This window comes from Camelus bactrianus, chromosome 2 (genome assembly GCF_048773025.1).
Source record: "Camelus bactrianus isolate YW-2024 breed Bactrian camel chromosome 2, ASM4877302v1, whole genome shotgun sequence".
In the NCBI taxonomy this organism is placed as follows: domain Eukaryota; kingdom Metazoa; phylum Chordata; class Mammalia; order Artiodactyla; family Camelidae; genus Camelus; species Camelus bactrianus.
Window position 1 is genome coordinate 126,097,061 of NC_133540.1, and position 25,313 is coordinate 126,122,373.

Consider the following 25,313-nt stretch of genomic DNA (forward strand, 5'->3'; position numbering starts at 1 on the left):
TTCTTAACCTCAAACACAGCCTCGTGTATTCAAAAGCATGAGTACGCGTTTGAATATACATGGAGAAAAGTTGGCTAATTTGCATGTAATATAACAAAAGATATTTATTGCCTTTTTCCTTATTTTTTTGTTTTGTTTAGAGTCTTTTAAGTTATTACTTTTATACTCAGAAAAAAAGCAATTTTTATTTTCTTTTAAATAAAGCACTTTCTTTTCCACGGAGCTCAAAGTGGCAGCATCTAATTAAGTCCCAGGCCGGTGTGCTGTGAGTGACTGTGTAAATCCACTGGTAACCCAGGCAACTGAAAGGCAGTGGACACTATGTTCTCCAAGCCTGGCCTAAGAGATGCCCTTGGCTGGGGCTTCCAGGGTATTAGCCTGAGGAGCTGGCTGGCCCTGGGACAAACTGTGAATTGGAAGTCAGCTGGGGCCTTTCTCTTCCTTTCTAGGAACCCCAAGCTCTTAGGCCACTTGTCACCCTCCCTCCCTCCCTCCCTGCTCCTCTCGCCCACACTAGAATAAATCACGCCTTTCAAGTGTTTTATTGAAGTGGAGCATAAATACAGAAAAGTATGACATGTGATGCTTTTCCTCTTCTCTTGTATCAACCCTGACCTCCTCCAACAAAATTTACATTGAAAGAAAATTAAAGAATCACCCATCCTGTGTTTTCTTCTCTGAATTCCATTTTATTCACATGTTGATTCTCTCATTAAAACCACATGTGGAATATCCACTCTATCCACGCCTGGCTGGCCCCTGGAGCAAACGATGGGCGAGTCTTCAGAGAAGCCACAGTCCCAGGACGACAAGACAGTGGTGATGGACCACATTGGGGAAATTTATGGGGTGGGGGCAGCACAGGGGCAGTGAACAACCAAGGCCCTGGGCAGAGGTACCAGGGGACTTGGGAGGTCGCTGGGGAGAAAGAAATTTTCCTCTAGCCTTCTAGGTGCTCCTGGCTGGTCTGAGAATGAAACTGACATGAAACAGATTAACAGGAGGAAATTAAACACAAGTTTAATAATAACATGCACACATAGCAGAGACCCTGATGAACTAACTCATCAAAATGACCGAAGCCTTCACCTCAAATGCCACCCTCAGTGGAAGACAAAAGAGGATGCTGGGGGTCACGGTAGGGGATGTCAATGAGGAAAAATGCAATTTCACACGAAGACAGAAAAGCAAATGTTTGGTCAAGAAGTGTTTGCTGGGCCCTGCAGAGACAGTGGGACACAGAGTGGGCTCTGGTCGCTTAGCCCTGCCGAGTCCCCCCCACCGCACTGAGCCCACGTTCTTTGCAGATGTCCCTGGTGAGAGCTCTCTTCTGGGGAACAGGCCCTCTATCTGAATTCTTTTAGGCAGTTGAGGGGAAGGTCAAAGTTTCTTGTTGAGTCTTTGGGGCCTTGATTGTTTTCAGCTTGGAAGAACCTGTATGCCAAAGAGATAATTTGGGGTGGAAAATTTTGCTCCACTACTAGGTGATGCTTAAGGTGGGCCTTGAAATCTGACAAGTGGACGGCAGAGCAGGAAGGAAAATCAGTGCAGAGAGAGCAGCACACTGAAGGCCCCGTGGAATGAGAAAGTAGGACACGTCTGGGTCACGGCAAGCTGCTCGGCTGGATGATGCCCAGCTGGTTACAGCCTCTCTAAGAAGCTGATACCACTCTTATAATTCATACCAGAGGCCACATCAGTGAACATCCTACCACATGCCAGGTCCTCTTGGATTTTGTTCCTCTAGTCTTTCTTCCCATAGTCTGTTTACTTAGCCCATTCTGAGCTTGACCTGGTTCCCAGCCCCACTCACTCCTTGTGTAGCCAGCACCCATGTCATGGTCCCCAGAGTGTCCTGGCTTGGAGGAAGGAACCCACTGTTCCACCAGGTGCCTGAGTGTCTGCTGGGCATGGAGCTGGAAGGCATGACAAGTGGTGTTTACAAAAACTGGAGTAGAGGCGCTGCCAGGAGGAGGAAGGAGCCCTGCACTCAGAGCGGCACATTTCAGGAACGGCTCTGCCCTCGATGGGTAATTCTTTTTCTCCCTGGAGATGTATAGGAAACTCCAGAAAGTGCAAACGCTCCTACTGCCCCCTTACTGGCTGCAGGGACACCACAGTCTGCAAGTTCTCAGGTCTGAGCCACCCGAGCGTGCTTTAGGTGAGAAAGGAGTGAGGACAGAGGAGTGCCTGTGACAAGTTTTGGTTTTGTTTTTCTCTTCTGGAAACATCTTGCGTTGGGTCCAACTACCACCCATAGACGATGGATGCATGTTTATGTGTGTGTTTATTTCTCACACTCATCAGAGAAAATTCGAACAATACAAAAAGTCAAAAGCCAAACTAGGAATCACTGATTAGACCATTCCCCAGAGATAGCTGCTTTGCCTTTGGGTTGATTTCCTTTCCTTTCCTTCATGTATAATACGTGTGTATCATACAAACACACGTCTATACTACGTTACCTCTGTATCACGGCTTAGACAATTGGATCATACGGTACACAGCTGCATGTCCTATGTCTTACACTTATCGTCGACTGGGTTCTACGCCAGGAAATGTTCTTTGAAAATTTTTCCTTTACATTCAGTGAAATGACCTTTTTCTGAGCGTCGACACACACATAGGTTCCTGTTACCATCACACCATAATCAACACCCAGAGCAGTTCTGCCACTTCCCCCAAATGCCCTCCCACTGCCCCTTCTTAGTCAGCCCCTCCCCCTGCTCCGACACCGACACTGATCAGTTCTGAACGTCATGAATAGAATCACACAGTATGTGGCCTTTGGGTCCAGCTTATTTCACTTGGCACCACGCATCTGAGTCTCATCCATGATGTGGCATTCATCCATAGCTGGTAACTTCTGATTGCGCAATAATATTCCACTATGTGGATATACTAAGATTAACTCATCCATTCACCAGTTGAAGGACGTTTGGGTTGATAATTTACTGTTTGAATGACATTTCATACTACAGATATACCAAACCATATGCAAAGAGTTCTCTATGACTAGAATTTTTAGACCCCCCATTACGAATAACCAATAATTGAACATCTTTATACAGAATTCTTTGCCTATGAAACATATATGTGTACATTTATATAGTATACACATATGTGAAGCTATCAACAAACAGTATGCCCTGCAGTGGTATAGGAAAATATAAAAATATATATACAGTTCTACTAGAATTCTCTTATAATATTTGACTGTAAAACAAACTTTCTGGGTCTCAATGCATTGTAGCATTATGAAAAACAAGAAAATAATAACCAGCTTTAATTCTAACGCAGCAGTTTTAACCAGTTAAACAGAACTAGATTAATTTCCTTTTTCTGAAATCCTGAGCATGCATATCATTATAAAAGACACACTTTAGGACACTGTTTTCCCAGCAGGAAGCTTCTTGAGACAATGGAATTGCCTGCTGTGCACAGAACAAGGATGATTGCACAAGGGCAGGGTTCAGGGCCACGGGCATCTCAGGGCAGCAAAGCTGAGTTTCTAGTTACATTTGAGCCACTGAAACTGAAGCCACTAAGAGAGGAAAGACAAAGCTGGCACTTTGTAATCCATAAGGGGATGGGACTTCTTTTTGAGTAGAGGCTGCTGCCCTGCAAATTAAAAAGGAAACAGAAAAAATGTCAGTATTGCGGGATGGCACCTACTTTTGAAAATACCCATGCACACGGCAGAAAAATTTAAATCTCACAGAAAGTTACAAAGTGAAAAGGAAAAGCTTCTTGGCCTCCCTATTTGCACTTTTCACAGAGAATCATTCTTGGTAGTCTGAGTTGTCCTCCCAGGAATGTGTACACACTCCCACACACAGGCGCACACACATGCGTACTCACATATCCTCTTATCTGAGCACAAATGGAATCTACCACTTGTTTTTTCACCCAGCACCCTATCTTGGACATACTTCCCTATTGGTACACACAGAATTTATTCATTCTTCCTCATGGATGAATTCTGATTGGATGGATGTACCAAAAACTTGGCCAAGTTCCTCCCTGATGGACACTGCATCATCAGAGTGTAACTGGTGAGGAAACACTAGTCATAGACACTGAGCGAGGACCTGGCCAGAGTAGGGACTCTGGTCATAGCAAATGGTCTGATCATCAGATTTTTAAGAACAGAAACTACTGAATTCTTGGAAACCAATTAAAAGGTGATTTTTTAAAATTATGAAATAATCTGATGTTTTTAATCCCATGACTCCCGACTAGTGGCTCAGGTCCTTGAAAGTTCCTTACTCCTTATGAGTTCTGGTCACCTCTTTTTTTTTTTTTTTTTTTTGGCTAAAGAAACCTCGAGCAGCCCACAAATTTGTACTAGGGCTCCTCCTGCTGGACATTTCCTGTACTTGCGCTTCTGATTCAGTTAATGTTCCCAGACCTAGTTCATTCAAAATTGTTTTTGCTTTTAAATAATTCACTAATTAATATGAAGATAATTTTACTTTTTTTTAAGAAAAGAAAACTATGTAGAACTAAACCCAGTAATAATGAGTCTCCCTTCATCTTTTTCTAGTTCTCTGTTAGCAATTTGGAGTTATCTTCTCAGAACTATTTCTATCATTTACATCCATTATCATGCATAAGTACAAACATAGTCTTGTTTTCTTCTGCTTTACATGTCTGGGTCCCCGTTCTATGCACTGACTTCTCACATTTTAACTTCAACTTTTCATGTCCATGTGAGGTTGTGCTTGAGGACAGCGTTTATGCAGAGAAAAATAGTTATTCGCAGTTACTTTGGTTTCTTCTTTTTTATTGAGGGATGGTCAGTTTACAATGTTGTGTCAATTTCTGGTGTACAGCACGCAGTTACTTTGGTTTTAAAAATTAATTTCAGATATTAAATTTATAAGTTCAAAAGCTTGATTTTCCCATACTTTCCATTTGATGTATGAGCAGTATGATAATGAAGCCTAATGAACTTTGATAATAACTTTTGAGGGGGCTTCACAATTACTCAAATTCCCTGAATATTTTAAACTCAAGTTATTTTAGGTTACATTGTTTTAAACTTAAGTTTTTAAATATTACATTTTCTTTATATTTTAAATGACTTTAGATAAGCAAAACCTTCTCAAATACTTGATTCTAGTAAACCTAATAAATGTATAACATTTCATCTTAATTCTCTTAAACATTCCTGATTTAAAACTTGGCAAAATTCTCTTGATAACTTTCCACTAAAAATCTTAAGTCTAAAAATAAGTTATTTAATAGATACACTTATAATGGAATCACAGGGCTAATCCAAAAGCTAGTCTTACATGCTAAATTCTCTGAAAGGTTGCAAATGAATTAAATAACGACAACAAAAAAGGATCGTCCTGAAACTTATCAGAAAACTATTCATAATGTGAGTTGGATTTATATAAAAACTGTTTTTTATTGGATTCTAAACCTTTGAGTAAAAGCCCTTTACCCCCTATTGCTAAGCAAGTGAAATTTGGTGTCCCACTTCTGTGGCCTAGGGCCAGGACTCAGTCAGGGGACACATTCTGGACAGAGGATTTGAGCCAAGATGAGAGATCTGATGTCTTGCCTTGGCCTTGACTGACACAGCACATCCTTGTGTGAGTGGCATGAGTATGTTTCCTCATATCCTCATCAATTCTGTAGATTATCAGAATTTTTGGCCAATATTGTAACCTGTAAGTATATAAAGTTGTTTTCTACATATTTTTCACTGTGATTGTGAGAATTTTGTCCTATTGATGCATGATTATTTCCCCTCCCTCAGCTTTATGGAGATATAACTGCCATATACCATTTACCATTGTTTTTAGCGGCTCCACTCTATCCCATGTCATAAGCGTAACCCTTCCATGTAACCATTTAGTTTTCCTTGAATATTTAGGTCCAGCTCCCAGTGTCTGCACTTCTGATTCAATACTAAAAAGAACACTTTGGGGAAACACCTGTGACCATGTAGACCGCATCTACATTTTAAATCATTTCTTTAGAATAGGGTACCAGGAGTACCCTGGGGTCTGACTTAGATCAAAGATTATGAATAATTTTATAATTCTTGGTACATGTTGTCAAAGTGTTCTCTCAAAGCATTTTCCCAGTTTACCATGCTAGCAAGCACTGACTAACATCTTTAAAATCTTTTTCAGCTGTTTTTTTTGCTGCGGTATGTCAAAGAAGTTGAGGTGGAAATCGCACCTTATTAAATTTGTATGTCACTCTTATTAGAGCAGTGAAATAATGTTCTATATTTGCCACTGGTGGTCCGTCTTTTGTAAATTATCTACCAATATTCTTTGCTAAGTTGTTAAAAAGAGATTAGTAAAATTCCTTCCAGGGCAATGAAAGTGGAGAAGAACTTGGCAAAGGGTCAGGGTCCACAGGACTGTGGGCAGGAAAGCACAGGGTGTCTTCAGGGAAGCGGATCAAAGCTGGCCTGAAGGGAAAGTTCCTGGTGGGGTGCAGTGGGTGGTGTGTTTAGAAGGAGGATGAAAAACCCAGAAGGCCAGGCCAGAAGTTTGGACGTGGTGGCCGGGAATTTGAAGGGTTCTGAGCAGCAGGGACAGGAGGGTGGGTTTGATTTTTCAGGTGAGAAAAGTAAAGGCCCAGGTCCATAGACTTACTTCATTTTCTGTGAGAAGACTCAAAACAAACAAACAAACAACGCTTGCCTAATTCACAGGGAGTGAAGTACAGAGCATGAGAGAGGACTTAACCTCACCAGCCACCCTGAGACACAGCCCAGTGACGGTGGATCTGTCGTCTTAATTTCCAGTCAGAAGAGCCTTAACGGTTGCCGCTGTGGAATCTGGAAACCTCATAGACTCGCCTCAGACCCCCTCACAGGCCGGGTGGTCTTGGGCAAGGCCTCTATCACAGTTTCTCTGGGCCAGTTTCTTCACCTCTGAAGTGAGGGTAGCAGAAACTGCCCACGTCAGTTCGGACACAGGTCTGGTTGCTGTCGTAATGAGCCCAAGTCCCAGTCGTCTAGACAAGACGTGTTTATTTCTCTCTCAGTAACTGTCTGGGCTGAGCTGGTGGCTCCAGGGTAGGGGGCACGCAGCTCCCCCTGTGGTGTTGCCCTGTCATGCCCAGTGAGGGTGGCTCACCTGACAACAGCCGACAGGAGAGGGAACGAACGTGCCTCCCTTTCAAGTCACACACATCACTCGGCCACAGAGGAAAGGGAGGTGAGGGAGCACTCTGGCTATTCCTGGCAGCCATGAGCCCAACTAACACTCAAGGCTTCTATCACTAAATGAAGAAGGGAAGCAAAACTAGGCGGGGTCGATGAGCAGCCCCTCCTTCCCCCTCTGTCTCCCACAGACATTTATGGAGCGCCCACTATGTGCCACTGCGATGAAACAAGTAAAGAGGAGACTGATGCAACCGCCGAGTCGAATGTTGGAGACAGATGGTGACGAATGAGTTGCAACGTGGCTGGGAAGAGGGGAGCACTATAGTCAGGCTGTGGACAAAGTCCACGGAGCACAGAACAGGGGACTCTTAGATCCGCCTGTGGAATCAGGAAAGCCTTGCAGACGAAGGGACAAGAGGCACTGGGCCCTCAAGGGTACATACGATTTTAGCAGATAGGACAGGAAGGGACGAGAACTCAGGCAGCAGCATCAGAGATCTTCCTGCCAATGCAAATCAAAAGAGCAATAAAGCATCATGTTTTATCCATAAGACTGACTAAAATTAGGCACAGATACAGGTGCAAGCTCAGGCACAGATGCAGATTCAGATACAGCTGCAGACAGTGCCCAGGGTGGCTGCAGGAGGGGCGGAGGGAGCCCCCAGCCCACATCACTGGCGGGAGCGCATCCAAGGGGCAGCCTTTCTGAGACATATCAAGACTCAAACTACACACATCCTCTGACCCAGCAACTCCCCTTCCGGTAATCCATCCCACACAAATCCTTGCCCAAGGGCTCACGGTATGGAATCAAGGACTGCAGTTCAGCATAGTCTATAATAACAAAACAACTGCAACCACAACCTACAGCTAAGTCAGCCTGCGGCTAGAAAACGGTTAAATAAATGGCAAGTGGCTCTCCGACGGGATACTCCGCAGCCACAAAAAAGACCGAGTCAGAAAGTGTGAACAGACTGAGAAGGATGACATCCTTATACTGCTCAGTGAAAAAAGCCCACAGCAGAAGAGTCTGTCTACAGTGACTGCTTTTTGTACAAAAACAAAGGCAAAGGGATAAATGAAAATAAGACCAAACCAAAAATAAATGGATGAACAAACTTACACCTGTGTCTGTGAGTGCACTGAGGACGTATGGGAGGAGATGGACCAGAATGCTGAAAGAAATTACTTTGAGGAAATGGGAGTAGAGGGAGAAGAAATCATCTCATTCACTGTTGATGATAGCTAAATACTGGAAACAATCCAAATGTCCACCTATGGGCAATGAGTTAAATAAATCATATGTACCTATAACAGAATTCCAGAGACACAGCACCAAAACACCATTATGTGAAAGAAGAGCGTTGCAGAATCCTATGCAGACTACCACTTATACGAATGGTATAAGAGAAATATGCCTCTGTGTGTGTGTGTGTGTGCGTGTGTAACAGACACAGAATATTCTAGAAGGATACACAAGAAACTAGAAATCGTGGTTGTCTCTGGGTAAGGAAATCGGGTGACTAGAAATAGAGGAAGAAAGATTTTTTTCACTTTCTCTACCCTTTTATAACTTTGAATTTCACCCCATGTCCATGCACTACCTTTTCAAAAACGTTAACATGACTTAAAAATATATTAAGATTAAGAAATGTGAAATTGATCAAAGGAAACCTCACCACTAAAATGGAGTCAGGAGGCCAGAAGGGGGAGCCCTCACGCAGGACCACTCACATCAGTTACAGGAAGAACTGGGTCCTTGCAGACCCCAGCAGAAGAAACATCAACAGGAATGAATCATCTGTTACAGGCCACAGCAGGAGACATGTACGTGGCATATTCCCTGAGAAACTGACCACCCCAGCAACTCAGGCAATGGGAAACCGTCGTCGTCACCCTGAACTCCCGTTTTTCTCTGAAGGACGTTCATTCAAAACACCCCTTCCCAACCTCCTCCTTTTTCTCTATAAAATAACGTTCCTCTCCTTTGTCTGTTGGACTTGCCTATGGCTTTTGCTATAGCTTGTTTGTCTCGAATTGCAATTCCCTGCTCTTCCCAAATAAACCCATTTTTGCTAGTAAAATTAACTTAGTTTTAAGGTCAACAGAAATCAATGTTCGAAGGTCCTCTTGCCGCTCCACTCCCAGACTCTGTGCTGAAGCTAGTGCAGCCTCTGCTCTGCAGTACAGGCAGGGGTTCAGCTTAGCTGCACAGATGTTCAGCACAGCTGTGCCAACCTAGCAGCTCAGAGCCGGAGGGAAGTGCAGTGCAGAAGTACCAACCTGGCTCTGCAGCTGGGCATTTTAGGGGGTGGGTGCAAAATCATATTGCAATTCACCAGTGTTCTGTAAATAGTAAGGACTGGCTACCTTAGGGAAGCAGGGAAGCTGGGTTAAAACCTTTACTTACGAATTTAAGGCACAGTCCGGGTGAGTGCTGTGATCCACGCACTGTAACAGCTTCACTGATCTAGAAAATGAATATGAAAAGGAATGTATACATATATACACACATACATACATACATCTGAATCACTATGATTTACACCAGACATTAACACAACGCTGTAAACAGGCTATACTTCAATAAAAAAAAAGAAAGTAAGTAATGTTTAAGAGATTATTTAAATGACTTTCATTCATAAAACATTTACAGAGTGCCTGGAAGGTACTGCGGATACAAAGTTTCTGACCTCAAAGAACACACAGTTTTGGTTTTTTACCCCCAAAATATTAGCCAGCATTTACTGAGCACTTACTATGTACCAAGAAGTCTAATTAGGTATTTCACACAGATTATGGCATTCAATCTCCACAACCACCAGATGGAGCGGGTACTACTGTGTCTCCAGCGTACAGCTGAGAAAGCTGCCCTGAAGGACCAGCCCAAGTCCTCACAGTAGCGAGCCAGGGAGCTGAACCTGAACCTCCATGCCAGAGCCCAAGCGTGGGACCACTTCTGTAAAGATGTACGATTTTGCTTGGAAAAACCTCTTGATAAGAACTTTGGGCAGAAGGTTGGACGTCGGCACACGAGTGATGGCTGGTGGCCACAATTTAGCAGAGAAAGCTAAAGAAGCTGTGGGGTTCCAGGTAGCCAGGAGAGAAGGGAAAGCAGCAGTGGGGACAGGGGCCAGGTCGGTGGGCAGCAGGCCAAGAGAGGCTGTCTGGTGGCAGGGCGACCGGAGGGGACTTTGGAAGAACAGGAAACACGTTGTACGGTCTATGGCTTGTTATCGTGATGCCTTCCTGGGACTCGTCTGCCTACTTTCCAGTCCAGCCTACGCTACTCAGTTTTTTTTGTTTTTGTTTTTTTTCACTAGAGCAGTTTGTTATTGCTCTGTTATGTCCCCCCACCTCAAAAAAAAAAAAAAAAAAACCCCAGAGTTTCACTGAGTCTGCTTCAACACAGCGCTAAGCAGAAAGCAACCAGGAGACAACAGAGGCTCTGGAATAAAGACCTCGCCAAAATGTGTAAGAATCGTGGGGAGAACTTGTGACTGCCACAGGACAGAGGTCAGTGTCACCTGGATTTTGAGAGGCAGGGGGTTCTCACTCACATCCAGCTCGCAGCTGGATTTGTCACCCTTTGTGGCTCTCCCGTGTAAGCCTGCTGTCACCTCTTCTGGGATCCAGAGCAACACAGAAGCCCACCTGAACACAGAGAGAGCCCACGGGCAGCACAGAAACGGGACCGGAGGACTGAGCTGGGCGTGCGAGGGAGGAGCCCTGAAGCCAGCTTTGGTGGAGGCAACCAGAGCCAGAAAAGTAGGCTGAGACCCTGAGGACAGTTGTGAGCAGGGAAGGAGACCCTGGGCTCTGACTGGGCCCCACACTTGGCCTGACACCTTATAAAAATACACCCTCCTTGGGGAGTTTCTGGGCCAAAGCAAATCAATCATAACTGTGCTCATAACTTACAGCCACAATTTTCTCTATCACTGAGCTGTTTTCGAATAAGAACTACCTTTTATCTAATTTACTAAAATCTGGTGCTTGGATTAAGAAAAGAGTCCTGTAGGAGAAAGAAAAGAGCAAGTTTCAGGGCCACCCAATGCTGGATTCAAAACTCAGCTCTGTCACTGGCTGGTGACCTTGGGAAACTTGCTTAACCTCTCTGACCCTTAATTTATCCAATCATAAAAAGGGGATGTTTATATAAATCTTAAAAACAGACAAAATGAAACTATGATCCTACACATCTGGAGAGTGTGTGAGGCGGGGAGCCTGAAAGAGAGGCCAGGGGAGACCAGGTTGCTGGCTGTGCCGTTTCTCGATCTGCACGCTGGGCACGGGTGTATGCACAGTCACGCAACTGTACACTTATGGTTTCTGCATTTCTGTGTACGTAGGTTATATTTCCAAATAAGAAAATGTGCTCTGCTTTGTTTTTAAGAGGGTGATAACAACACCTAGAGTGTCCTGAGAGCATTAGCAGGAACAGATGAGTGAAATGGTACAGCTTCAAGCTGTGGAAAAAGAGAACAGCTCAGAGGGGCTGGTTCTCCTGGGGAGGCCTGAGTAGGGGAGACCCACACTTTCGGGGCTTGGCTTAGGTGGGAGGGTTATCAGGATCCCGGAACTTTTGAGAAGGCAGAAGGCAGCAGAGCCTGTGGGACGGTCACAGGTGCTGGACAAGACTGCAGATGTAATTTGCACCAGGCCATACCCACAAATGGAAGTCCTAGCCGGGCTGGACTCCAGACCCTGAGGGAGTAAACAGGCCTGCAGACCTAGGGGCTGACACAGAGAGAAGCAGGTAGCTGCTAGGTGAGGGATTCCCAGCCCCGGGGAGGGCTTTGAACTGTCCCAGGGTTTGAGCCAAACTTATTTACATTTCCAAGAATCAGGAACGCCTACAAACAATATCTGATTGTAAGTACATAAAGTGCCTGGCCCATAATGTGCTCCTTAAATGGCAGCTGTGACGATTTTCCTATGGGTCCACAGGCACGATGCATCTGTCTGTATCTCAAACTCCACCTTAGCACCTATGGTGGACAGTGTAGCATCCAAAGATACTGGAAGCACAGTCTCCGTTCTCAGGTGACTCACCAAGCTGTAAGCAAGCAAGGAGGAAACTAGACACACACAAATGACAAACAGCTGCTGTCTGTCCCCTAAGACTCCGGACAGAAGTGGGTGGGGGCCAGGCAGAACTCCAGCCAGAAGGCACTCCCGGTCTCCAAACCCAGTGACTACCCAAAAGGCACAGTTCAAGGCCTTTGGAGCTGATCCCTGAAAAACCCTTTCAACTGCCCTCTGCCCTCCAAAATCACCGCCCCTGCTTTGAATATATGCACAGATTATCATATGCCACCTACTGGTAATCATTGATACAGCTGTACTGAAAACCCAGCCTCTCCAGTCTCTCCTCCAGGGTTTTCACACTGCCTTCTCCACAGGATTCTCTGAAACACAGAAATACATATATAAAAAATAAAATAAAAGGAGAAGCGGATGGAGGAAGCCGTTTCTGCGTTAAGCGAAAATTACTTTGACTGTGTGCTCCAGAGATAGTCTCTTCTCTGGAGAACTATGCGGGAAGTTCTTTAGACTCAAAAGCGCCGCCAGCAGTCAACGCTCGGCTCCCCAGGAGGGGATGTTCTGGGCCTTCAAACCCGTCCCAGGTTTGCGAGTCACTCACTGGGAGGGTCTGGGCCGGCGCATGCGCGGTGCGCCACACGGTGCATCACAGCCCCACCCCCCAACACAGCCCCGTGCTGTGCACCGACCGCCCAGTGCTGCCTGCCAACTGGTTTAGCCCACGGTGTATTAAGTTAAGCTATAAATGGAAACAGAAACATGCAAACCAAAAAATATTAGAAAATGCATATGAACAAAAGGGGGAAAGAGCCCCAATTCGCACACCACTAGAGATGACTGCTGCTAACATTTTGGTGGACATCATTCTAGACTTTTTAAATACATTTATTCTCATGAGATTTTTAAAATATAACAATGCTGTTCTGCTGTCTGATGCCTTTTGTAATCTGTGTTTGCCCATGTCTGTGTATACAGATATATACCTCTCTGGCATTATTTTTGATTCCTGCCTGGTCTCCTTTACATAATCAGAACATAATTCATAAAAGCAGCCCCTCTTGTTAAAGACCAAGGTTCATTCCTACATTTCAACGTCATTGATATGACAGCAAACTTTGTTGAAGCTTCATTTTCATACCCGTGCTTAATTGTTTCCTTGGCATTAAATTCCTACAAGTAGGTTTTCTGGCACCAAGGTTTTGAATGCATTTTAAGGCTCTTAATAGGCCCTGTAAAGCTGAACCCCATGCTGACCACCCCCAACAGAGTAGAAGATGTTCCTCTCCCCACATTGTCATCATGATCACCCTCCTGATGGTCATAATGAAGCAGGGAGATTTATCAAGACAAACAGAGGTGGATACAACGCTGCCTGCTCTCCCCAGCACAGATCACAGGCAAGGCCCAGGCTCAGTTTCACAGGCAAGGATTCAGATCACAGGCAAGGCCCAGGCTCAGTTTCCCTGGACTGGGGAGGTAAACAGCCCCCTCACTGTAAAATTAACAGGGAGTGTACGGGGAAAATGAGCCATTGGAGGAGGTTTTCACAAAAGTGGAATTCCAGGCATTACAGGAATGAAGAGGGCAAGGTGTTGAGTGACATCATGTTTGGGGGTTTGGGAACCTTGCCAAATCTGGGACGATGCCCTTCTCTGGGCCAAGCTCACTACTGAATTTTTTTGGTGAGCAGAGACATGGAGGTTTTAAGACACCGAGACACAGTGTTCAGTCAATGAGTTATTCTGCTTTTTTGTTTTGTTTTGTTTTAAAATAAAGGCAGCCGAAGCAGCACTAAACACAGTTATTAGCTGCATTGTTCTTAGCTCTCTGTCCATGATTTTTTCCCCTAAAATCTGAGCAGTTTAGGACACCCACTTTCTTAGTTCATGACCCACATCTCCATCCTATGGCCCAAATGTGTACAACTTGGGGTTCTGGCCCCTTTTATCATCTCTCCTGCCACAGAAATGATGGGCTGAGATGACACAGCATTGCAATGTCCTTATCTCATTAAAAGTAGACTCAGAGGACAAGCTTCCTCTGACAGATACATTAGAACAGCAGGCAAGCATAATTTCTAGATGAAAAGAAACTTCTCCCAGAAACAAGAAAAATAATGCACATTGTTCTTCACGCAACAATACGTATGGGAAGAGAAAAGCAGATTCTGGTATGATTATGTAATAAATCGTTTGTAAATTTAATCTATTACCCAAGAGACTGGAAAAAATATCACTCATTATGTGGTGAGTCTTAGGGAGTCCTGGGGGTCTGAAACAGGGAATTTGCTAAGATCCTCCCAGAACATGCTTTTAATAATACATCTACCCAATACTGTCCTCCACTGAGCTTCGGTGCTCTGAGGAACGAGGCCCCAGCACCTCTGAAGCACCATCATGGCTGCACAGCTTTAACCAGCCTTGATCTCGTTGGCTTGTCTCTGAACCAGCTGGATTTAAGTTTTTTAGCTTTAGTTTTGCAGCAGTGCCCTTTGTTGATGAGAAGGATGAGTTTAAGCTTGCATGTTTAGAACCACTTAAGTTAGTGGTTACCCAGAAAAATCACGGATTGTAAAAGTTTCCTCGGCCAGCTATCTGAGACCCAGTTGTGAAACTGGTTGTTCTCTGAGGAGAACAGCTTCATTACATAGCCCATGAGTCAATTTTGAGAACTCCTGGTGAGGTTTTGGAGCTTCAAATGACCAGGCAGAGAAACTGGCTTTGACCCACACAGATGCATAAGGACCTCTCCTCTCCAGAGCTGCCCAGGTCGCTCAGAAAGGCTGAGAGGACTATCTGGATAAAGGAGCTTTCCTCTGGGCTCAGGACTGGCTAGTGGTATTTCCAGAAAGTCAAGCCTTTGCCTTTCTCTGCCCACCAAATTAGAAGCATAGGCGACCGTTGTTCCCCTCGAAATGAACATGTAAATCAGACTTGATCATATCACATCCAAGAAAAGCATGTTTGCACAATGACCATCGCCAGTAGCACCGTAACTTACATGATGGGTCCCCCGATGTTATGCATGACCCAGATCTCAATTCGTGTGATTTTGTCCTTCTGTAAGTGGGGAATTTCAAAATCTGCAAAAAAACTGAGAAACAGGAAAGACATTTCCTAAAGTCTTAAAGCAATATGATACTGTTCCCATCACATTGTTAGTTGATTTACATTTTAAAGCTTTTGAGGGTTACTTTTTAACTTTCATTTTTATATTGCATTCATGCATTCATTAGCTGTTAGGGGTATAAATGTATAGATATGGCTCTGATCTCCAGGTCATTCAAATGCTTTGCTCTATCTGAACATACAAAACAAACATTAGGCTGGGGTTAGGATGATTCTCTTAAGTCTCCATTCAAAACAACTAAAAAACATTTTGATATCTTTGTAGTCTATGTCAGTGCTCATTCTTACCCTTTTACAGGATAGGCTCCTCTTGGCTCTGAACCATTCAGCATGACGTAGATCACCCCAGAACTATCCTTTGCATACTGCAAAAACAAAAAAAAAAAACAAAAAAACCCAAAACACCAAGTACAATAAGACGTTCTTTTTCAGCTAGGGGATGGTCAATTGTCTTTTCAACTGACAATTCTCCATACTGGAGAGGATGTGATAAATTTGGTATTTTGTAGAGCTAGAAGGGATGCCAACTGGTATATCCTGGAAAGCAAATTGCTTTGAAATGTCAAAAACTCATAAACTTAGTAATTCCATGTCTGGGAATCTACCCTAAGAAAAAAATGCAAATGAGTATCAGATTCCAGCATTGTATCAGCTGGAGAAAACTAACTTATGCTGCCATCACAAGCAACCTCAAAATCATAGTGGCTTTAAACAGCGAAGATTTACTTCTTGCACTCCCTATATGTTTCTCACAGGTTTGGGGTTTGAGGCTTGGATGTGGCTCCCCGTGTCCTCCTTCTGGGACCCAAGCCAATGAAGTCTCCACATCTGCAGAGTCACTGGTTATCAGCGAAGGGAGAAAACAGTGGCAAATCACAAACCAGTCCTTAAAGGCTTCCACCCAGAAGTCACACAGTCCTTCCTTCTCACAGCTTACTGGCCCGTGCAAGTCACACAGAAGTAACTTCATGAGACAGAATGTGTATAAATCACGTGTTCAGAAGATGAGCAAGGAATACTTGGTAAACAGCACTAAGGACCATCTGGTGTACAAAGATGTGCACAAAGGTGGATAGTGCAGCACGGTTTGTAACCAATCTAAGAAGCAGTCAACAACAGGGAAGGGTAAGCACATCATGGCAGTCACATGTCTGAACTACTAGCCAGCCATTGATAAAAGTCGCCATAAGATTTGCAATAGCATAGAAGGTGCTTATAGTCAAAGCAAAATGCGAGACTAGGTGGACAGAGCATGAACTCTACCTTGTTAAAAATTCAGGGACAGAAGTCTGGGACTATGAGTCAACCCCTGAAATCTCCAAGGGAGAGAGACAGGTTCCGAGAAGTTTCCAAATCTCCAGTTCAGAACACTCCTGGAACATGTAATTTCCCTGATAAAATGTTTATTCTAGACTGAAGGCAGGGGCAGAGGAAGGGGCGTCACGGAGCACTTGAAATTCTGGGCTTGTTCTTTAGCAGAGAGAAACCCAGCACCAGCCGCAGCAAAGCGGCAACCTGCTCCACACCATGCTCCTCTCAGACTGCTTCCAGATACGCGAACAGTCACGGTTAAATCTGCAAATGCCAAGATCCAATGACCGCTCTGCTGAAGAGGGTCCCCTTAGGTAGCAGGAATACAGATGATTCATTTTCTTTTTTACATTTTCTACAATTTGTCATTTTCTGTCATGAGCAGCTGTTACATGTTTGATAAGAAAAAAGTTTTAATTAAAAAAAATGCACGCAGATAGAAGGCGGCTGTTCAATGTTGTGGCTGAAAATCTGGTGTCCGGCTGCTGCGCTTACCAGCTCTGTGATAAGTCTGGTTAAGTTTCCTGGCCTCTCTGTCCTCATTTTTCCTATCTGTGAAACAAGGATCGCAAGAGTCCCTACCTCACAGGATTGTTGTAAAGATCAAATCATTTAAATGACATTTAACGTTTGTTGAATACGTCTCTGTGGTGGTTCAGACCCTGCCCACATCACTATTCTCACCGCCTATCCTCGTGCTCAGACTACCCAGCAGATTCTAAGGGTTCATAAAACATGGGCAGGATTATTGGATTCCCACTCTAGAGCTGGAGGAAGTATGGATGATGGCTTGGAGCCGCTTTGAAGTCGGGCAGATTCACTGGGTAGAGTATCCGGGTTTTGACGTATACTGTTGACATCACCCCTGAGTTGTCGTTGGGACCCTATACTCCGTTGATGTATCTGCAGCCTCCCGTTCCTCAGTGAGGGGCTCAGGCAGCCTGCACTCCAGACAGAAGCTCTGGGAAGCAGGTGCAGATGGAGCCTTCCTTCCCCTGCAACCCGGCCCCAGAGCGGGCAGGAGATAAGAGAAATGAGAATGTCTTTGGTGCGGACCCCTGCTTAGTTCCAAACTGCGGCTATGGTGGAGGATTTGATGAAAGTCCCCTTCACCCTGATTAACAGTAGACTCAGTGGCCACCTGGGGTCCAGAACAGGAAATGGGACCAAAAGAGACACAGAGAGCCCGGAAAGGGCTTGGCGGTGGTGGGTGGAAGGCCCTGGTGTCCACCGGCCTCCTGGTCAATACAGACAACACTTAATAGTCGATTGCTCTGTGTCCACCCCAGGCTAAGGACTTCACCCTCTTTATTTGTAATCTTTGGTTTGACACTGGTGACAGAAATTTAAGCTGTAGTCACTGGCATTTTATAGCTACGGACAGCTATCATCAACTCTGGTGACAATGTCCTCTGAAGAACAGACCTACCTTTAGGGGACCATTTCCATGTCTCCTGTTTATCTCCAGTCTCCTATCACCTCCTCTCCCACTAATAGCCATCTACGGGACGTTTCTCACCCCCACATCTAGGTCTCAGGTGTCCCAGGGTCTCCGGTAAAGCAGGGGTTACCCCATTTCACATCAAAGTCAAAATCACTGATTTGAAATGCTAACAACAACCATGACGTGACAGTAATAATAATGACTGTTCAGTGACCTCACCTGGAGCTGACATTCAGAACGTTTTCTCTGTACCAGCCACTGAATTGAGCATTTCAGCTCCTTAAATCCTCACACCCTCATGGAGCTGAGAGGGTGAATCAGAATGTTGCTGAGGTAGGAAGTGAGATTCAGAGGAGTTAAGTCATGACCGGATGGCCCAGCCTCTGAACCCGTGTTCACACGTCCCATGCCTGCTCGGCCACCCAGCCACCCGTTCCAGGGTTACCTGGACGGATGCCCTTTTCCAGTAAGAATCCACAGGATTATTTTCACAATCTTCTGCTGTAGGGCAGGATTGGTAGTCGAGTCCTACGGGGAAAAGAGGCAAACACGTTTCATTTCAAAATATTATACCAGGGAAGACTTAACTTGAAATATTTGTTGACTCTGCAAAATATATTGAACCTCATTCTGCATAATGTGCACAGACTTAACATTCATGGTTCTGCTCACCTGCTTCACAAGGAGCCTGGCCAGGGAACGCCCAACCCCTGATACCAAGACATCTGTCATTTGCTCAACTCAAAGGTGAGCAAGGGGAGAACTAAGCAGCTGGGTATTTCTCTACTGTCTCTCTAGCAAGTAAGTTATTAATTAATTTATTTGTTTATTTATTTATTTAGGCTTTTTGGGGACAAACGCCTTCTTCAGTTAGCCCAGGTCTTGGAAGTAAATTCAAGAAAAACAGACAACAAAAGTAACGGTCCTTAACCAGAAAACAGAAATTTTATAACATTTAAAATATATAAAATGCTAAAATGTATTACATTTTAAAAAATTGTAAAGACAAAATTCAGCGGATATATAATGGAATTTGTCCCCATTTAGTCTATTAAAAAAAGGGAGAAATTGCTAATTGACAAGTCATTCCAGGGAGAACCAAACAGGTCAAACTGTGAATTTTTTTTATGGTGTTCTTTTTTTTTAATTGGAGTGTAGTTGATTTACAATGTGTTTGTTTCAGGTGTGCAGATTCAGTTATACCAAATCTATATTCTTTTTCAGCTTCTTTTCCATTATAGGTTATTACAAGATACTGAGTATAGCTCCCTATACAGTAGGTCCTTGTTGTTTATCTATTTTATACGCAGTAGTATGTATATATGTTAATCTCAAACTCCTAATTTATCACTCCTCCACTCCCCGCTTTGGTAACCATAGGTTTGTGTTCTATGTCTATGAGTCTATTTCTGTTTTGTAAATAAGTTCATTGTGTCATTTTTTCAGATTCCACATAAATGTGAACTTTTCGAAGGGAAATGCATAGAGCTTCCTTACTCCTCGGGGCACCCCGCCATCCACCCTCCCAGCATCTGATGTGCTCACCAACCCAGAGACTCTCTGAACCCCATCACAGAGGCCTTTTTTTGGAGATTTCATAAGATAGGTATGATTGGTTAAATCACTTTGGCTGCTGGTGATTAACTCAGTGTCCAGCCCCTCTCCCCTTCCCTGAGGACAGAGGATGGGGCTGCAAGTACCAGCTCTCTAATCAGGCCTCTGTCTTTTCAGTGACCAGCCCCTCATTGGAAGTTATCCAGGGACCCCCAACCACCGGTCCTCTCACTGCCGTACAAAACACACTCATCACTCCTCAGAGTCAGGACCTGTGTGCCAGGAATCAGGGGACCAAGATAAATATTTATGTTGTACTGGCCACAGTCTCCCTACCTTCATGATCTTCCCATCACACCTCTCCTCCATTCTCTCCCACCCTCTGCAGGATGATCAAACTGAAGCTTCCTATCATAGTCCAGTGGAAAAACAGCTGTGTCCATTTGATCTGTACTCGGCCATGCTTCCCACCCCACTCAGAGTGAGAGCCAGAGTCCTCACAGCGTCCTGTGCTGGCTGGCCCTCCTTTATCCCTCTAGCCTCATAGTCTACCAACTGCCTCTTCACTTACTGCCTGTCTTTCTGTTTCTTAAATATGCCAGACACACACTCACCTCTGGGCCTTTGCACTTGCTGTTCCCTCTGTCAGGAAATGCTCTTCCTTGTCTCCTTCAGGTCTTGGCTCAAATATCAGCTTCTCAGTGAGGACTTCCCTGGGCCCATGTAAAACTGCAACGCTTTCCTCACTACTTCTCACCACTCCAGCCCTTCCTACCCTCTTTTCCCTGTTTTGTGTTTCTCTGTGTCCTTTATCATCTTATGGCAGACTATGTATTTTACTTGCCTGTTTGTTGTTTTCTCTCTGCCCTGACTCCCACCCCAACTCTATAATGTAAGGATGAGGTGTTATTTTCCTGTTTTATTCTCATCTGTGTTCCCATTGCCTAGAAGAGGGAATAGGGAAGACAGGCATGTAGCAGGCACTCTGAATTTTAGGTGGATAAATGAATGAATGGAGGAGAAAGAAACAGAACTGAGCTTAGGTTAACTTGTTTTTTTTTTTTTTTTTATTACACTCCACAGTTTTAGTACCAGAGTATTTTGTGGGGTTTTTTGTTTGTTTAAATGAAGTATAGTCGGCTTACAATGTTGTGTTAGTTTCTAGTGTACAGCGCTGTGAATCAGTTATACATAGATATATTCCTTTTCATATTTTTTTTCATTATAGGTTATTACAAGGTACTGAATACAGTTCCCTGTGTTATACAGCATGTCATTGTTGTTTATCTATTTTATATACAGTTTGTATCTGCAAATCTTGAACTCCGATTTATCCCTCCAATGCCCCCCATAACCGTAAGTTTGTTTTCTGTGTCTGAGTCTTCCTGTTTTGTAAATAAGTTCATTTTTGTCATTTTTTTTTAGATTCCACATATAAGTGATATCATATGGTATTTTTCAGGTTAACTTTTAACATGACTCCAGTACCCAGGGATGAAGAATCTCCAGTCTTCACGAAGGGAACACCTCCTCCACCCCCTTTCCTTGCCGGCCTTGGTCCTGTGCATTGCTCAAGACTCACCAGGAGCCAAGAGCCACTGGGATGCTCCCCCAGCTCTGGTCTGTACCCGTGTCTCCCTCTGCTACTCTTAGCTCCCAGTCTTGCCTGCCTCAGAGCACATGTCTCCAGACCAAATGCCCCTCCCAAGGCCATAAGCTCCCTGAGGATCGAGACCACTGAATCGCCAGCTCGTAGCATAAAATCTACCATCAGGCCAGCCCTTGAGATTTTAACTTTCACTATGATTTTAATGTCAAAAATTCAATTCATCTGCTGGCAGCCTGGAGTGGCTTCAGAATCAGTCAGAAGAGGGGTGAATCCTGGCCCTAGTTCTTCCAATCATTTCACCCCCCAAAGCCTCAGTTTCCCCCTCTGGAAAATGAGGATAGTGAGGCAGTGAGGACGATCCCTGGAGTCAGGCTGTCCGGCTCTGCTGCTTATGTGCTGTGCACTCTCGAGCAAGCTTCTCAGCCTTGCTGTGCCTCAGTTTCCTCATTTGTCAAAATAGGAATCAGGATAGGACCCATCCCACAGGGCTGCTGCAGGGATTAAATGAGCTAATAGATGTAAAGTCCTTAGAACAGTACCTGGCAAAAGATAGGTGCTCTCCATCTAGTATTGTTGTTATTATTATTATTGTATGTTATTATGCAGATGATAGTTATCATTATGATCACTTAACTGAGAGGATTTCGGGGGGATCAGATGAGATAAATTCATATGAAAGCATTTAGCACAAATGGCAAATGCATAGTAAATAGGAACTCTGACTTTTCTTGTGATTCGTGCAGAATTCTTACCAGAGGTATTTTCCTGTCGACACCAGCTCAAGAAATCTCCAACCCTGCCGTACAGAACATTGCACAGCGGCATAAAGCGACGGCCATTCTCCGCGTAGCTGGTAACAAGGAGGTGGTTGTTTTCCCAGAACAGGGACTAAGGAAAAACAAACACAAAGTGAAAGTATAAACTAAGATCAATACAGATTTCTTCGGACACAGTATCATCAAGACAAGTCTGGCAAATCATTTCTCATTCGACTGTGACTTGCTTCAAAACCACCAAACTTTCTTTTTCTGTGCCTTTATTTACCCATTCGGAGAGCGCCACTAACTCTCTTTCCTTTATTCCAAGGGTATCATGCAAATATTAGTGAAATATTTTCCCAGTCGTAAAAAAATATAGAGACATGGATAGACAGATAGATAGATGGATGGATGGATGGATAGATACACACAGACATAGATTTTTTTCCAGTAGTTAAAAAAATTATAGATAGATTTTTTAAAAAGAAATCAAGGGACCTGGGTTGGGATCCTGGGTCTGTCACACACTAATTGTGTGATCTTGAACAAAGCATGTCATCTCCTTGTGCCTCAGTTTCCACATGTGGAAAATGGAGAGTATGAGCCCTTTCTCTCTCACAGCTGTGGTTAGGATAATATATAATCACAAAAGGAATTCCTAAAAGGTAAAATGCCTCAAAAATACATGACTTTTACATTACACTTTATAGTTTCCATTCTAAAGTTACCATGTTTTCACATAATAATAGTAATACAAATCGTGCAGTCAGATCCTCAGTGTTCCAACCAGCAGTCTCTGCCCAGACTGGATACTCCCCGAGGGCAGAGGGTGTTTTTCTCCCTGAAACCCTGAGAACAACACCTGGTACATGGAAGCAGCTCAGTATTTACTGAGTTTATCAACCAAAGTCTATGAGAAGAGAGAACAAAAAATAATGGCCCCCCTTTTAACTGACAGAGAGGCTGCAAGGTTCCAAAGGCAACATAGACTTAAAAATCACGTTTTCAGTCTATGGTATGTTTGAACCTCCCAGCTCCATTTACCTGCCTTAACAAATGAAAACAACCCATGTTGAGATGTTTTCATTTGTAAACATCAGTGTTACTTGACTTTACAATGAAAAAATCAAGGTAAGAACTTATGTCAAAAATAGATGTCCTTCATTAAAAAGAAGGAATTTATGTCAGAGAAATAAAAACAGTATCTAAATTCTGTTTAAGCCTCAAGGTACTGTTCTAAAGCATTTTACATCATTCTCTCAATTGCTTTTACCAAAGTAGGTCTTAGAGTACAGACAGAATATAGACATGTAAACCACATGTTTGAATGGATATAATCTCAAAGCCCATTAAAACGAGGGACTGGTCTCCTGGAAGAATAGTGAGATGGAGGGTTTTCTGAAGGACTCAAGGCTCAGGTCTTTGGGGCCAGTTAGGATGCAGATTATTCCAAACTGACCGGGTGCAGGGGTCCCGTGGGAAAGGTGTGGTGATGCCCTGATGTACTTCTGGTTCCTGCACTGACTTTTTGATTTAGGAAAGTTCCTTCTGTCCATGACAGGCAGTAGACCCAGGGTCACTGTGGAAGACAAAAATGCCTTCCCACCAGAGAGCTCAGAGCACATGGTGAGTTGGGTGCTCGAGGCTTGGTTGGCAGAGGCACTGCCTGTCTCTATGGAGACAGAGCTGGTGGAGGCAGCCTTACCTTGTCTCTGGGAATCGAGTGCCAAGAGAGATTCAAAAAAAGGTCGTAGTCTGAGGGAACCACGGAACAGGGATTCTTATCCAGCACCACTTTAAATGCCTCCCAGATAGCTGTGCAGTTCTTGTCCCTGCAGAAAAGTACAAGTTCAAAAAAAAAAGACCACATTTCAATGTAATACATTTCTGTTTCTCTCTCCAAGAGTTTTTCATGAGCAATTTCCCCAACTATCAACTCTACAGAACTAGGCATACAAAAAAGACAGGAAATTGTCATGACTCAGGCATTTCCTAATTCCCAAGAGGAAGAAAAACAACTTTGGTAATGCATTTAGAAGGCTGACAGTGGATGTGTCCTTCAGCAAGTGCTACACATATTTCATAACAGGCTTACAGAGACAGCAGAAAATGCACGGGCTCGGGGTGCCTCTCCATTCACACACAGGTCCATTGTGGGGCTGGGGGCCAGGTGAGAGCAGGTGATGCAGGACTTTGTAAAATCAGGAGTGAGCAGCGAGGGTTGAGAAAGGCTGTTCCACCTCCTGCTAAGGCAGAAAGTATGACTTTCAGGGCTCTCCGCCACCCCTGAAGTCCAGTCTAGTTTTCCAAAAAACTTCCCCACCCCATTTGTAACTTGTCATTTCTCATATTGGGCAGTGAGTTCCTTGTATTGTTCTCTGCTCTTATTTGTGTGAAATGAGGCACAATAAAAACAATTGGCACAAGAAAGGAGTTTATGAGAACAGAACAAGTGGGGCCAAAGAAGGAACAAAAATTAGTAAGAAGCACAGTGCTGGCAAGAGAGACTCAAACTTTAAAAGTCGTCTAAATTAGAAGATCTGAAATTTTAATTCCCAGAGTACCTGAACTCGAAGAATTCCAGCTGGAGACCATGTTTCTGGGTGTGACGGTTCTGGTTAAGCTTACGCTGGCGGTCATCCAAACTCACGGCTACCAATCCTCAGCTACCCCCAACAACCTCCTGTTCAGTTACACACACACACACACACACACACACACACACCCCCCTCACATCCAGACCCCACACAGTTCACCCCTCCCCAGTAGATTCCCCGTCCCTGCTCCCTCTCCCCTTCCTCTCCCCGGCCCCTCGCCCGCCGCGCTCACCGCAGCTCCGGGCTCCCCAGCGCGGAGTACTCGGCGCAGCGGCCCAGGAAGATGCTCTGCAGGTGCGGGACGGTGCCCTGGCCGCTCCACCGCGCGGCCCCAGCGCCCGCGGCCCGCGGCAGCAGCAGCAGCAGCAGGAGGAGCAGCAGAGCGGGCAGCTGCAGCCCGGCCGGCGAGCGCCCCCGGGCAGCCATCGCAGGCACTTTTGGAGTGCCTCCTGGACTCGCCTCCTCCCCTCGCACTAAGGTGGCTCCCCGCGCCTCGCCCTAAAGCCGGCTGCGCTCACTTCCTGCCCCCGCTTTTGCTTCAGCTCTAGGACCGACTTGGGACATCACCGGGGACAGGACTATTGCCCTTGGCTAATCTTGGCCGGAGTCCACGAAGAGGGAGCCCCAAAGAAGAAGCGAAGTTGGGGGGGGGGGCGAGCTCAGTCACCAAAAGGAAGATTTTTCTGGCTTCAAACTGCGACCACTCAGAGAGACGCCCTCTTTCTCAC

The 25,313-nt window shown here is 44.7% G+C and overlaps 1 protein-coding gene across 3 annotated transcripts; it reads right to left on the reverse strand.

Annotated features, from left to right (window-relative positions):
• Nucleotides 1-2,268: 2,268 nt before the first annotated feature.
• BST1 (bone marrow stromal cell antigen 1) lies at nucleotides 2,269-25,227 on the reverse strand. Of its 3 annotated transcripts, none has more exons than XM_074349997.1 (10): nucleotides 24,818-25,227; nucleotides 23,694-23,820; nucleotides 21,983-22,118; nucleotides 18,513-18,595; nucleotides 15,601-15,677; nucleotides 15,185-15,277; nucleotides 12,463-12,549; nucleotides 9,549-9,608; nucleotides 7,582-7,640; nucleotides 2,269-3,621 (listed from the first exon to the last, which is right to left on the reverse strand). In XM_074349997.1, exons 1-9 carry the CDS (start codon nucleotides 25,009-25,011, stop codon nucleotides 7,616-7,618), a joined length of 882 nt encoding a protein of 293 aa, XP_074206098.1. In that variant the 5' UTR covers nucleotides 25,012-25,227; the 3' UTR covers nucleotides 2,269-3,621; nucleotides 7,582-7,615. The 3 variants fall into 3 exon arrangements, with proteins under 3 accessions (XP_074206098.1, XP_074206099.1, XP_074206097.1); XM_074349998.1 differs by lacking the exon at nucleotides 7,582-7,640 and adding an exon at nucleotides 24,084-24,231 and having other exon boundaries at nucleotides 24,818-24,937; XM_074349996.1 differs by lacking the exon at nucleotides 7,582-7,640.
• Nucleotides 25,228-25,313: the final 86 nt, after the last annotated feature.

Coding starts and splice junctions, on each gene's coding strand:
- BST1 (XM_074349996.1), bottom strand. CDS start 25,011: ATGGCTGCCCGGGGGCGCTCGCCGGCCGGGCTGCAGCTGCCCGCTCTG. Junction 15,678..18,512: donor GGAAAAGGGCATCCGTCCAG/GTAACCCTGGAA, acceptor TTGTTTTTGCAG/TATGCAAAGGATAGTTCTGG. Junction 3,622..9,548: donor CCGGACTGTGCCTTAAATTC/GTAAGTAAAGGT, acceptor TTTAATTTGCAG/GGCAGCAGCCTCTACTCAAA.